Consider the following 14,076-nt stretch of genomic DNA (forward strand, 5'->3'; position numbering starts at 1 on the left):
TTTATAGAAAAACTTGTTTTAAAAGACATTTTTAATTATTTTATTATCAAAGAGTCGCGCCACCAATAAGTATGTATGTATGTATTTCGATATTTCTTATAATTTCAGATTTGGCTGCGCACGTAAAATTTATACGCATTGTTGAACATTTGGAAAAAATAATTTATACTCACTCAACCAAAATACCATTAGATTTATTGGTTTAAATATTCACGCCTGAATAAACTAACCTCTATAACATTTTAACATGTCAATGCACAGAAGGGCAAAGAACCCTATCGACCTTACAGTCGACGAGAAATTTATGAGTCTTATTCCAAATACTTTAGTACAGAGCCTTGTGCAAGTGATAGCAGACATAAAGCGTAGAAAATACCGAAGGGCAGGTTAAACAAATTTATACTCGTAAATAATGATAAATAATATACTACGTAGCCTTCTAACCCAAATTTTAAATGGCACCGAATTTATACGTATCGTATTTTCTAGGACATTATTATTTCTGTGTCGAATAACTTTTAACGTGTTGCTTTAACATTTTATAAGGTGCCACGTAAACCTATTTACTTTCGTCGTTATCTGGAAATAAAATAAACTGTTTTTAAATCGAACTTCAAATTTATGTCCGATCCCAAAGATAGACCTTTCTTCATTTTACAAGCAGGGATTCCTACCCACTTAGCCACTGAAGGTTAAAGTACTATTTTTATTAGTCATTCTCAAGTAATTAGTGATAAAAGTGATGATACTAAGTACTACTAGAAAACCATCATATAGCTAACATCGACGCTCGAGTACATAACACATAAGTAACTTCCGAGAAACTTTCTAATTACAAGTTACACATGTTGGTTTTCTATGATTAATGAACTAATCACTAAAATGTAAAATGTAGACGCTAGCCTTAAAGCAAACGGACGGAAATTATATACACATTTTATAATCTAATTACATTTATAACGTAAGCTGCTAATTGTGAGTCATGAATATTATTTTATGCGCTCCAGATAGTTTATTTTTTTATGTATGTACGTTTGAGTGATAGGTTAACAAAATATTACGAAAGTCCGACATTTTATCAATCGCTAATAAGTGTCTATTGTGTCTAAAACAAATTCCTTTTTTATCAACATGTACTACGTACATTGAACATATAAAAATAAACTTCTTTAACGTGATACAACATTTCACAAATAGATTGTGTGTCATAATCATAAACGAACTGACTCAAGGCGTTGGGAAGAAAAATATACAGATTTATAATACATATAATATGTAAAAAAATGTTGTAACCATCCCAAAGTAGGATATTATTAATTGACTAAAACTCGACAAACTGTCGACAAAAAGTCTATTTAGCGAATACATATAAATGAGGAGTTGACATATGCAGATGCAATTTTTTCACTATAAAATAAATGAATTAGATATAACTTTAACCTTTGATTTATGGTTGCGAGGGTTCAACACACGTTTGACCTTGGTTTTTTATTGGCATTTATATTTTGGCGTTACTCAAATATTTTAAACCATAATAACTATTGAAGGTTAAAGTGAAAGCACGAAGACCAAATGACATTGTAGGTGGGCAGAGATTTAAACAACAGTTTTATTTATTGCGTGACGAAGAAAGGCTTATATCTAATAAGGAATACAAATGGCTTGTTTTTAAATTAAAAGTCACCAAGTCTTAATGTAGAAAAACAGTTGTAATTACGCGCTCATATAAGTTAATCACGCGGGAGCATATTGGGGTCAATTAATGGTGCTAGCAGGCGTTCAGCGATGTGATGATGACATCATTGTAGTGATTTATTTCATTTTTACCTTCGAGTTTTCAAATGGCGTTCATATTTTTTATTACGCTTCATCTAATAAGTTTAATACTTCTTAAAAAATCATTGGAGATTCCCTCTTCATTGTTTTTTTGTAAATTACTAACTCTAATCTATGCGAACCTAAAGTAAAATTATTGGTGTGGTTTGTAAAGTGGTGTTAGTAAATGAACGTAAATACAAACATGCGTGATTTCGTATCTTGAATGCGCGTGAGTCAACCGGCATCGGCATTCGCAGGAGAGATAACCAAAATTCATGATGATTGAAGATACGCACATGTAATTTATTTCTTAATTTATTTACATTGGTATGTAAAGCTTTTGCTATTTACATTTTACATTAAAATTCGATTGGGAACCTCAGTTTCTGACTCACTATATAAGCATTTTATTCAGGGAAATATGTTCATTCCGCAATATCTGGGTGATAAAATTCTTTTTGATATGTTAGATTAAAATGCCATGAGAAAGATGGATGGGTTATATTAAATATTTGTAAGGTGATCACCTCCATCCGATTCGATTTGCGCGATACTTGAGATTTGTCGCAGGGCATAAAGGAAGTTGTACTTCGCCGTTTCCGGTATTTTAAAAAATGCAAGGTTCAGACCTTTCAGACTTCAGACTAGTAGTAAATGAGGTCGATGCTGTCGAAGTCTGTTTTATAACAATAATTATTTTAGGAAACTTATTTCTTTCTTGATCTTTAAAGTTGTAGATTAAAATAGCAAAAATATACTGTTGCTAAATCTAGGTTTTTACCACTAGACATGTCATACGCCTTAAATTGCGATATAATATATGTTGTATTCACAATAAAAATAATAAATATTTTTTTGTTCCAGGAACTGGCACATTCGGCAGAGTGTGCCTATGCCGTGATAAAGCGGCTGACGAATATTTGGCGATGAAAATTTTATCAATGGCCGACGTTATACGCTTAAAACAAGTTGATCACGTCATGAATGAGAAGAATATCCTTGCGGAGATCAATCACCCTTTCATAGTAAATTTGTAAGTATACATGGCATTATACTTATCAAATATACTTTGTGAATTTATCTTTCGCTTTAACGGTGAAGGAAAACATCTTGAGGAAACCTGCACATCTGAGAAGTTCTTTATAGGAATTTCGAAGGTGTGTGAAGTCGACCAATCCACACTAGGCCAGCGTGGTGGACTAAGGCCTAATCCCTCTCAGTAGTAGAGGAGGCCCGTGCTCAGCAGTGGGCAAGTATATAATACAGGGCTGATATTATTATTATACTTATTAATATATCAGCGGTTACTAGTTCATTCATAACCTATGCATTAATTACCAATTTTTAATCGCTGTTCCGCCATTGTGAAAATCCTTTCCGGAAGAAATGGCACCCTATAAATTTTTTCCAGTATGAAAAATAGCCAATAATTTTCGATTCTCGTTCAAATCTGTTCCGCGGTGCCAGCGTTTACTTTTATTAAACATACAAACATCTTTACAAACTCACGCACTTAAATTAATATATTAATAGTACCTGTATTTGATATAGTAAAAGATATAAATATAGAAATAAATTTTTAAAAAAATACTGATGAAAAGGCCATTGGATGACTGTAAGCGCCACGCTTACTCAAACAGTAGCAGTGCCACACAAAACTTCGAATAACGAAATACAAAACAATACACAACACTCAATCACTCTGAGACATTGAATGTTCATAATGCTTACAATTTACATCGGATTCATTGTCAGTCAGACGCTCGTGCCTGGCAATAAAATAGAGAAAGCGGTAGCACTTACCCAGACACCTACACTAGTAAAATATTAAGATATAGCATGACGACATTAGACGCTAATCAAAGTTGGCGAGAGTGGGCCGAGGATCATAACAAAACTGTTTACCGCTGAAACAATGTTAGACGTTTAATTAAACATGTATGGATGCATGTGACGCACGACACCCGCTAACAACATCGGCATAGAGCCAATGTCTTCATTTTTGTTTTGATTTTCTTTCTTAATTCAATGTGTAATTATTCCAGTAATCGCGTTAATACATCGCAAATCGTTATTCGTTGTCCATTTAACCTGAATTACTTAACATGTTTTTAGATTTAGCCAGTGTAAATGTTTCTGTAGTAGATTCAGCCGACCCGGTGACCTCTTAAAATGCCGGTGAGCAGCTAGCGTATCTCTTTTCACAGAAGTTGTTTCCATTTATACCGTAACCGTAATATGGATCAGTTTTCATGTTCGGCACCTCTCGAGCAATAAGCTCTAGTGGCGATGCTCGCTTACGGAGCAGACGGATATTCGAGCTTGCTCGTAGATATAATTTACCACTGCGATTTAATTCATTTATTGAGTTTTTCTTATTTTGACATTTTTTGACGGATATGGGATTAGAGGCTGTAAAGTACACATGGTTTAAGGTTTCTGTTTAATTTGTATTATAATGTAATGAATACAAACAGGGTGTGAGTGTGAATGCTTGTGCCTACCAATTAAATTCGGTGAATATTGTAAGCGCCAAGTCTCCTTAGGTCTGTGTGATTGACGCAATTTTATATCACCTTTATGTAGTACATAGTATGGGAAACTGACAAATGTATAAATAGTCAATATGTATAAAGTTCTATGCAGCTATAAAATTCTTCAAAAGAATAATACTAATATTAAAATAAACAATTGGTTTCATTCCGAGAACTGCTAAGCAATTTACACAAATATTTAAAAACCAACCAAGCTAAGCGCATAAAGGCTTTGTGGCTTTTAAATTATAAAATTTACGAACGTTTACATATGTAAACGTTCGTTCAAAGACAGTAATATTATGTACTATTTAATGACCCGGTTTACTATAACAAAATCCAGCTTGACTACAAACTCTCACAATTCCTTGAACGCCACGGTAATGATAGCCTGTTCATGATGAATGACGTGAATGATTTATTACAGACGGTGGTGGACGCATGACGATTCCTGTATATACATGCTTTTCGACTACGTGTGCGGCGGAGAGCTGTTCTCTTACTTAAGGAACGCCGGCAGGTTTAGCAATAGTATTGGTAAGTCTTTGCAAGTATTTTCAATTACAAATTATATCTCGAACGACGATAGTTATGTCACCCAACATAAATTTTGTGAATGCGTTGCAAAAATATTAAAAACTTGAACGCCATTATCAGATGATACAACGTTATTATGAAAGGGCTGACATAATTTCTTAAAATTTAATTTACGAAATCGTCGACATCTACATTTTGGTGACGAAAATTATTCAAGAGAAAAAAAGCGATAATTCTACATTTTAATTGGATACGATAAATAAAATGGGACGGAATAAATAAATAACATTTGGAATAATGCCAACTCAAAGCAGACGTGTGGAACAACGTGGTACGATATTTTGTGCACACGATGCGGTATTCTGTAACCGCAACTAGGAGCCGGTGTTTTTACGAGCCTAACGTGTGTAGTTCCATTTGTGTTACCAATTGTTTATTAACAATAACGCAAACAAGTGTGGCGTCAATTGAAATTATAGAAGTCTTAATTTAGTCTAGACAATCTTGACAAGCGGCCATTTAAATGTCATCTCTAGTTGATGAAATGAGCGACAGATGCTCGCCGTCTGGCTGATATGTTCCGACAAAACATATTATGATTATACAAGTAGATATAATATTTTTATGTTTCTAAATAAAATATAAATTAAATAAATATAACATTTTACTTTACATTTATAATTATTTAAATTATTATTTACTGGTATTTCATGAATAGTGCACGGCTATTATTTTGATCAACAGACTTAATTACGTATATAATATTATTCTTAGGTTTCAGTTTAGTATGACGCTGAAATTCAAATTAATATTATCTATAATTCTTTTTTTCAAATTAAATATGACGTTAATGCAAATAGCCAATAGTATTATGTGTGAATATGTAAGCTGTAAACAAGTTGTCGACAGTCAAGATTGAATCTGTTTAGATCTAAATTACTCATTATAATTAGTAGTTGTCATTTTACTCTAGATTATATGATATTATTTAACATACGAAACACGTTCCAAGAAAAAAGGTGTAGACATTAGCATGGAATCGTTTGAATAATGCTGAACTACGAATGTTTATTTATAAAATAAGATATCCTCAACACATATTCCGAAATAAAGTGAATACTATTATGCTAACTCTACTAAAGAGATGTTGATGGAAGACGTAGAAATGGCTAGCTTGAAACTTAGGGTCCTAAGGCAAACAGGGTACATTTGAATTAAGAAAAAACCTCAAGCGCATAGTCACGTAAGAAAAATAGTGTGTACAATATATAAATACATTTTGTTCATACATAAAAACTTAATCACAACGATATACAGATTGATTGTGTAATGAACAAAAAAGCAATGTTTACAGACGAGACCGAAATAGACATTTTGTGGTCAGTAACACAAATTCGCGTTATGTATTGTACGATTACTGGCACAATGTCGATCAGCTGAAAATGCAAAAGGAGATTTTCAAAGGTTATTACGCTCGGACGGATTAATAAAAGTATCCACTATTTCGGTCGGATGTGCCGTGTGGAGTTCAGGCCAGACATCGCGACGCCCGGCCCCGTGCACCGTATCCATTCCCAAACACGTTCGCTAATGTATACACAAAGTTTTATTCAAATAATTACACAACATCAGCCTCAAACTCTTTAGCGTAATGTATTTTAACGTAATTTAGGTTACACCAGATAAACTACGTAAATTGGGAACTGTGATAAATATTGCTTATTTCTAGTACTTATAAAACATACAGATGTTTCATTATGGCAAAATAGATAACATCTATTACTGGTTGCGATCTTTACTTGCGCTATTTATAATAGTTTGCGACGTAAAGTAAAACACGCTAGAATTTATTATAACTGATTTCTTTGGGAATAAGTGTGCTACTATCGCCGTTTTTATTCTTTCCTAATTAATTATACGGTGAAAACGCTTGCACGGGGAATAGTGCCACAGATAAATAAATATAAACTTATTTGATTTATAGTATTGATAGTTTCTGAAATATTGAGTGTATTTCTAAGAATTATGTTGGTACGTAGTTATATTATCAATCTTGAGTGGTTCGGTTTATTTGGTAGATATAATGTACATGAACATGTAGTATGCAAGTTCACTTATCTGACAAGAATAAAGTGCCGCTAGATATGAAGACCACTTGTAGCGGCTTGCATTACAAACACCCGCAGATCAATGACTTTGGGGAAACCCACTTACAGAAACGGCTTCTTGTATAAACAAAGCGGTCAGGTACAATGGAGGAGTATGCTGACCGAATGATGGATACGCACATCACCCTCGCACTTCTCATATTTAATGAGGCTAAGTGACGTTCTAGTTTAGTTAGAACGTTTCTACTTAAGAACAGAACAAAGACTAGTAAACATGGATATTATGCGGCGACGAAGCTTTTTCGAGCTCTGATGTCATGCAAATATGATGAGACCTTATAAATTGTGTCGGGTGACGAATGCACACCCACGTATCAAGGCTTTACATATATATGGTTTCAAAGGATCGAATACTATTGTCTTCTTAATATATTCTATTAAGAAAACCTTCATTATCTGTTCGGGTTGTTTTACTTGTATAGCTCTTTATCTTGTAACTTGTTTTCGTATCGGCAGCTCAAGGGTTTGCAGTGCGTTTACCTTTTATTTAAGGGGAAGCGTTTCTATTTGTTTATAGGTGGTATTTCGCGTCTGTCGTGGAGTAGGACAAGCAGACGACAGTTTTCTTACGCATGAACGTCGCCAGAGACTAATAATACAACCGCGGAGTGACGCTCGCCCCATCCCGCGCTGGCATTGACTTTACCAATACGAAAATACATTTTTCTTTTCTATAATTTTGTTAGAAATTTTAGTTTCCTTTACTATTATTATGTTACTTGTGCTGTGTGCATATAATGTGTTTTCGCTTATTTTACAGTACAAAAATAGAGAAAAAAAAATAAATAAAATATGATTTTTAAGACTTGTTAATTTTTATTGTAGTTATTATATCACCGTCGGTAATCTACATAAGTGACATGGAATTGTAACAGGATTAAATTTGAATTTCCACAAAATGACCGTAACAAATAAACCATATTAATACAAACAACACAAACTCAATACACAAACAATAGAAACTCAAGAATCGCTTAATTGTTAAAATATTTTTTATTATTAATATAATATTAATGTTTATGTTTTACACCACAACATTAGATTTCACATTTCTAAGTATTTTATCAATGTCACCGCGTAAATATATTTAATAGCATTCTTACGATGGTCGTAAATGTGACACGTAAAACATCGATACAAGCGCTATTCCAAAAAATTATTAACATAAATTTATTGTTTGCTATTTGCAACCGTGACTTCACAAGAAATCAAACGGTCTCAGTCTCTGATTGCACGCTGTGGATGTTGATTTACTGGACATTAGAAACACTTAAATGTGCGCATAATTGTACCGTGGTATATATTTATAACATTACGATACCCACCAGAAGTAAAGGGAAATGTAATGAAACATTTACGGTGATAGTCTCGTTAAACCGGTTTGTTATTCGTACAATTGTGTGGGTTTATACTGCGGCGGACGGTAAAATAACATATATGTATTCACGTACACAGTTGATGCGAAATAATCAATATACCGTGTGCATATTAATTATTAATCTGCTTGGAGTTTCCTTTGTCATGCTTAGTAAATAATATATACAATAATACAATTTTATAGAAGTGTTTTAGTAATGCACTGGCGGAACAATCTCTAAAATGTATTTTGAATTGAATTAATGAAATTAAGTTATAATAATATTATATGTTAATAATTTTCCTTACATTGATTTCAGGTAATTTCTACGCCGCTGAAATTGTTTCAGCGCTAGAATATCTGCATGCGAGGAATATCGTATACCGGGACCTAAAACCGGAGAACTTATTGCTGGCCAAAGACGGTCACTTGAAGATAACCGACTTCGGCTTTGCCAAGAAACTGACAGATCGCACGTGGACTTTATGCGGTACTCCGGAGTATTTGGCGCCGGAAATCATTCAGAGCAAAGGTCACAACAAAGCTGTTGATTGGTGGGCTTTAGGTACGTGTCTATTTTTAAATTTGGAATACCTAATTATTAATTTGTTGTCACGTATTGATAAGTGTTTGGCGTCTGTAACAAACTTTAGGTTACAAAATTAAATGCTCATTCGTTGAAGTCGTTTATATTTAATGATAGAATGTAGCCAAAAATATCAATATCGTACTTAAAAGGAACTAAACTGATATAAAAATAACACAGGACTTTATGTAATAATGGTAATTTCCCGGGATAGTAATTGGAATATTTGTCTATTGTTTGTCTTTATTATATACAATTAAATCGCCATTTTACGACACTGGCGCAAGAGCACGTCCGGTAATATATTTTATAGGTTTTAGTTACGTAACGTTACACAATCTATCAATGATTTTAGAGTTATTTAAGGGTTTGTTACGCCTTCCAAATCATAACATAATGACTAATATTGACATTACAATGTGGTATTATGTTTAATTACTTAACAAGAGTTGTTTTTGTTTTACATTGTAGAGAATGAAAATAATCCGTTTCATCATTCAATATTTCCAAGAACCCGAATGTTACCAAAATAAAGAGTTTTGTTAGAAGTAAGACATACTAATTTACATAAAGATATTATATAGTCAACGAAACTGTTAAATTATAAGACCTTTTTATTTCCTTGGCAATGTGCCTTTTTACATAAGCGTTTGCCCGCAATATTAGTTGTTTGAACTCGAAGGAATATGCGGAATTAATTACATGTATGGGAATTAGGCACACGATACTTTTCGGGTATCTTTAAATTATGATAACCTAAACGTAAAATTGGTTTAAGTGGTTTAATTAGGAATAATACCTAATTTTTTATACAATATATTTAAACCAAGATGTAAATGCAATACACTTTGATAGCGCATCATTTGAATTGCCGCAATGACCACAGAAATTCGATCCTAGTCTATTACGCGGTTCATTGCAGATTCCTAATAGGCATGATGTTTACACAAGTATCTATCTCCGTCAGCTCTACGATAGCCTGCTTCCTACTGTTCAGTGATAGCATCTCTTTGATCAAATGTTTATGCACAATTTGTTTACTTGTATTTCTCTGATTAATTATATTTTAGCTGTAGGGTTGTGCCAATTTTATAATTTATAAGATTTATTGCGACACAACTTGCTTGTGCCGACACTATGGCTCTCGTGTTTGGCACCCGACACATGACAATGAAAATATAAGCAACCGAAATAATTATATACTCTAATTTTAAGCTTGATACGCACAATACGGCGCTTCGTACACTTACAACATTATTCAAGACCTGGTATCTAATAATATATCATAGCCTACGATAATTGATTACTATAGGATCCTATTTACCCGTAAAAGCATCCATTTATTTCCTCGTTTTACTTGTCACAGCCACTGTCAGAAACATTTAAAATACGATCGCACAAAACAAGGAATGCGTGTAATCTTAATGTGTTTTTATTCTGTTAGAGTAATTTAAAATTGCGCAATGATAGCACGAGACGACTCAATAAAGATTTTTTATTTTCATACAATAACTTCAATGACATGCGGACTTACGCGAGATTTTTCTTGCTACGTTAATTTTGTTTTTGAGCTTTGATATTTTTTACACAATAACACTTTCATTAGCGTGATAAACGCATTCGTATAATTTCTGCTAGGTAAACCTCTCAGTGAACGGAATATAAAATTGTCAACGCTAGATTTTGGCATAGATTTTTAATGGCAGGATATAAAGCCTCATAAACTAATTATTCGGAGCGTTGATTAAATTTATCAGACGCGGACCATCTGATTCGATTTACTTCATGTTTAAATAGCAGTGTCAACGTGAATTATTTACAATGTACTACTTACATAATTTATGTTCGGGGAATCAAAGTAATTATAAAGAGCCGTTTATTTTTATTCCAGGCGTACTTATTTACGAAATGTTAGTCGGATACCCCCCTTTCTATGATGACAATCCATTCGGGATTTATGAGAAAATCCTCAACGGGCGTGTGGAGTGGCCTCGGCATCTGGACCCTGTAGCCAAGGACATCATCAAGAAACTTCTCGTACAAGACAGGACTAAGAGACTTGGAAACATGAAGGTTTGTTTATTAAACCCGATCTACATTAGCCAAGACATTAGACAGAATAAAAAGTGGCCGACTATTAGCGACACGTGATTTTTAAACTGTTTAGCAATAAATCGTACGCCGAATCACGTGTTCTATAGCGTGTGTTACGTATTTAAAAAAAAAGAAATTAGTGGAGCATTTGTGTGTGCTTCGTATAAAAGGTACCTACATTTTCGTGACGCTGTTCTTACATCAGTCGTAATCATTAGTTATGTAAATATTTTCTTGTTTATTAAACTCAGCTGTGTAACGTTGTTTAAGGCATAAAACAATATTATTTTGAGTTACGTTTGCTCGTTTGGTATTGCTGGGAGTCTATGTAATGCGTCCGAAGAGCGGGCTTTGTTTATGCGCGTAGGCATACTGAAAATAATTCAGCCTTGCGCTTGACCTGCATATGGACTATTATTTTGAAGGACTGTTCCCAAAACAATGAAAGGAAGCTGTATTTACGTATTTGAAATTGGAAACGAATTGGTATTTAGGTTGGAAACATGCTTTTACATTTATTGTGCTTAGTGTACGTGATTGTGTTAGAATGATCAGGCTTTAAGCTAAAATTTTAGATCTCTGTGTATTCTTGAAACAGGTTAGGCGGTCGCGTTCTTAACAATCACGCAATAAGACATTAACTTTATAAGGTCCTAGAAAATGGCGATTGGTTACTAGTTAGACGGCATCTAGAAAAACCTGCATTATATAATATTTGGTTATTGTTTGAGATTTATGGGTTAAGTGGTCTGAAAATATTCAACTAATTGAAAACTTTACATTATATTCAAGATGTGTCTTCACGTACCTACATGAATTTCCTGAGGATAGATACTGTATTATCAACCAGTGTTATTTTAAAAAAATATTCATATCGATTGATCAAGAAAATGCTGCATAAAGATATTTTATTTATCTTTTGAAGTTGGCCGTCCTCCAGCTGTTTCCATATATAACTTCTAATCTTATATATGACTGACAAATGTAAGACTTTAAGCGAATTTCAAATCAATTTAACGACAAGCCACTCGTGGGACCGAGCTTATTTACTATTCATTTATACTAATTGAATAACCTTAATAAAATCTAGAACCTATTGAAGTAAAAATCTGGATAAATTTATACGTAAGTTGAATTTAGTTTATTTGTATGCGTTTGGTAACAGGAGTTGGGAAACCAGTCTATCGAGCATTAATTGTTCACTTAGTAGGTAATAGATAAACAAACACGCCGCCCGACCCGATTGCTTTGATAAAACTAACTAAACTAGCTGCATTGCATAATACTCCGGAGCGTTCACATTTGCAAACGAGTTTTAGACGGTTAATCTAACTTATATCCGCTGATCTACTGAAATACCAATGCTTTGCTTAAGGATTATATAGTAGAAAACGAGAATTGCTGCAATTATATCGTTTTTAATGCATATTCAAAATATTTGCAGTAAACATGAATGTGTTGCGGCGGCGCATTTTTGTAGCTAATGTGTCTCGCGACGCTATTTTCAATACGAGAAATCGTCATAAGTACAAGACACCCAATAAAGAGTGGAGAGTCGATGACACAGCGAATGTATTTTTAAATGACTGCAGTTAGTGGTTGTTTTCACCGAGCTTTTTGCCGCGACGTCGTAGAGACGTTTAGAAAGCCATCAGTCAGGGAACCGCCGGCGACATCAAACGGGCTCACTGTCCATACTGACTTATGCATTGACGTAAATAAGCTGCTTTGCTGACCACGCTCTAGAAACGCTGTTTATTGCGGCGGCCGGTCACTTGTGCAATTATACGCTGTACAAACTTGTAGTGGGTATATTGATAAAGCTTCATATAAACAGATGTTCACGCAAAAAGTGCACACGTTGATTTAGTGTTCATTGTGCCGTAAAATAATTGTTTGTTTTACACACTATAAAGAAAGATTGAGTTAGCCATGGTTTATAGTTAAGAGCATAAAACTCTTGCAGGCACGTCCGTTACTAAAGTTTATGAACTCTATTTTTGTGCACTTCGCTTAGTTATTTCAGTGGGTATGATATATGTTGCCTAGATACATTGTACTCTCATGCTCACGCTATTGTGTAATCACTAAAGGTGCAAGAGACCTTTTTGTAAATAAACACAAAACTGTCACTTATCCTGGTTGCGAGCGCTCAATATTGAGACAATTCTCAGTTTAATTATTTGTGGTTTAGCTAGTAGAAGTCGTTGGTTTGAGTGGCCCGTTTGGCATCGTTGTAGAATAATAAATTAGCCTCCGATATGCTATTTAACTCTGAATCTAAGAATTTACGATGTATAAATTCTGAAGTAAGTCGCGAATGCCAATAATAACAAAATTGCTCTAATTTCCCTCACAAAAACTTGTATGTGCACTCAACTCAATATTGTTTTAAGAATGGGTGACCAGGAATAATAAATTAGGTCGAAAATATATATCGTATAATATGTTTGAACGAAGATTGGTTCATGTGGCGCAGAGAGTAAAATGTGGAATATATTTGTTTCAGTGCGGCACAGAAGACGTGAAAAGGCATAGATGGTTCAAACACTTGGACTGGGCTGATGTGTTTATGAAGAAATTACAGGTATCGATTAATTACTATTACATTACGTATTTACGACTTCTTTTGAGTGCACGTTCAATGACGCAAAACGTGCAACATGTTTCACGCTTAATGACCATTCAGGGCACGCTCGCAAAAAGTGCGCATTACGGATACCAAAATATAACAAGCTGATGGCACCGCAACCTTACTTATTGCCGCATTACCTCAATTCTAAAAAGAAATTAAGTAGTCGATGACAAATAAATTTTCCTTTCTGCTTCGCTGCAACGAGGCCGGTGAATAGCACACGTGAATGATTGATGACTCAAGAAAACAGGAAACCGGCAAACTGCTTCGTAACGTAATTGTTTATGAGATAGACAGGAGAATATCAGATCGTAGTGACGAGGTATTAATATGAGAAATTCTGTTTA

At 34.0% G+C, this 14,076-nt stretch overlaps 1 protein-coding gene across 1 annotated transcript in view; it reads left to right on the forward strand.

The window, feature by feature from the left end:
- Positions 1-14,076, forward strand: part of LOC115441026 (cAMP-dependent protein kinase catalytic subunit 3) — a 35,335-nt gene that overhangs the window by 18,929 nt on the left and 2,330 nt on the right. Inside the window, exons 2-6 of the mRNA XM_030165592.2 lie at positions 2,683-2,851; positions 4,780-4,889; positions 8,734-8,979; positions 10,892-11,073; positions 13,604-13,681. Of these exons, the coding sequence (XP_030021452.1) occupies positions 2,683-2,851; positions 4,780-4,889; positions 8,734-8,979; positions 10,892-11,073; positions 13,604-13,681 (785 nt within the window). The remainder of the gene's footprint in view (positions 1-2,682; positions 2,852-4,779; positions 4,890-8,733; positions 8,980-10,891; positions 11,074-13,603; positions 13,682-14,076) is intronic.

This window comes from Manduca sexta, chromosome 23, assembly GCF_014839805.1.
Source record: "Manduca sexta isolate Smith_Timp_Sample1 chromosome 23, JHU_Msex_v1.0, whole genome shotgun sequence".
NCBI classification, from domain to species: Eukaryota; Metazoa; Arthropoda; class Insecta; order Lepidoptera; family Sphingidae; genus Manduca; species Manduca sexta.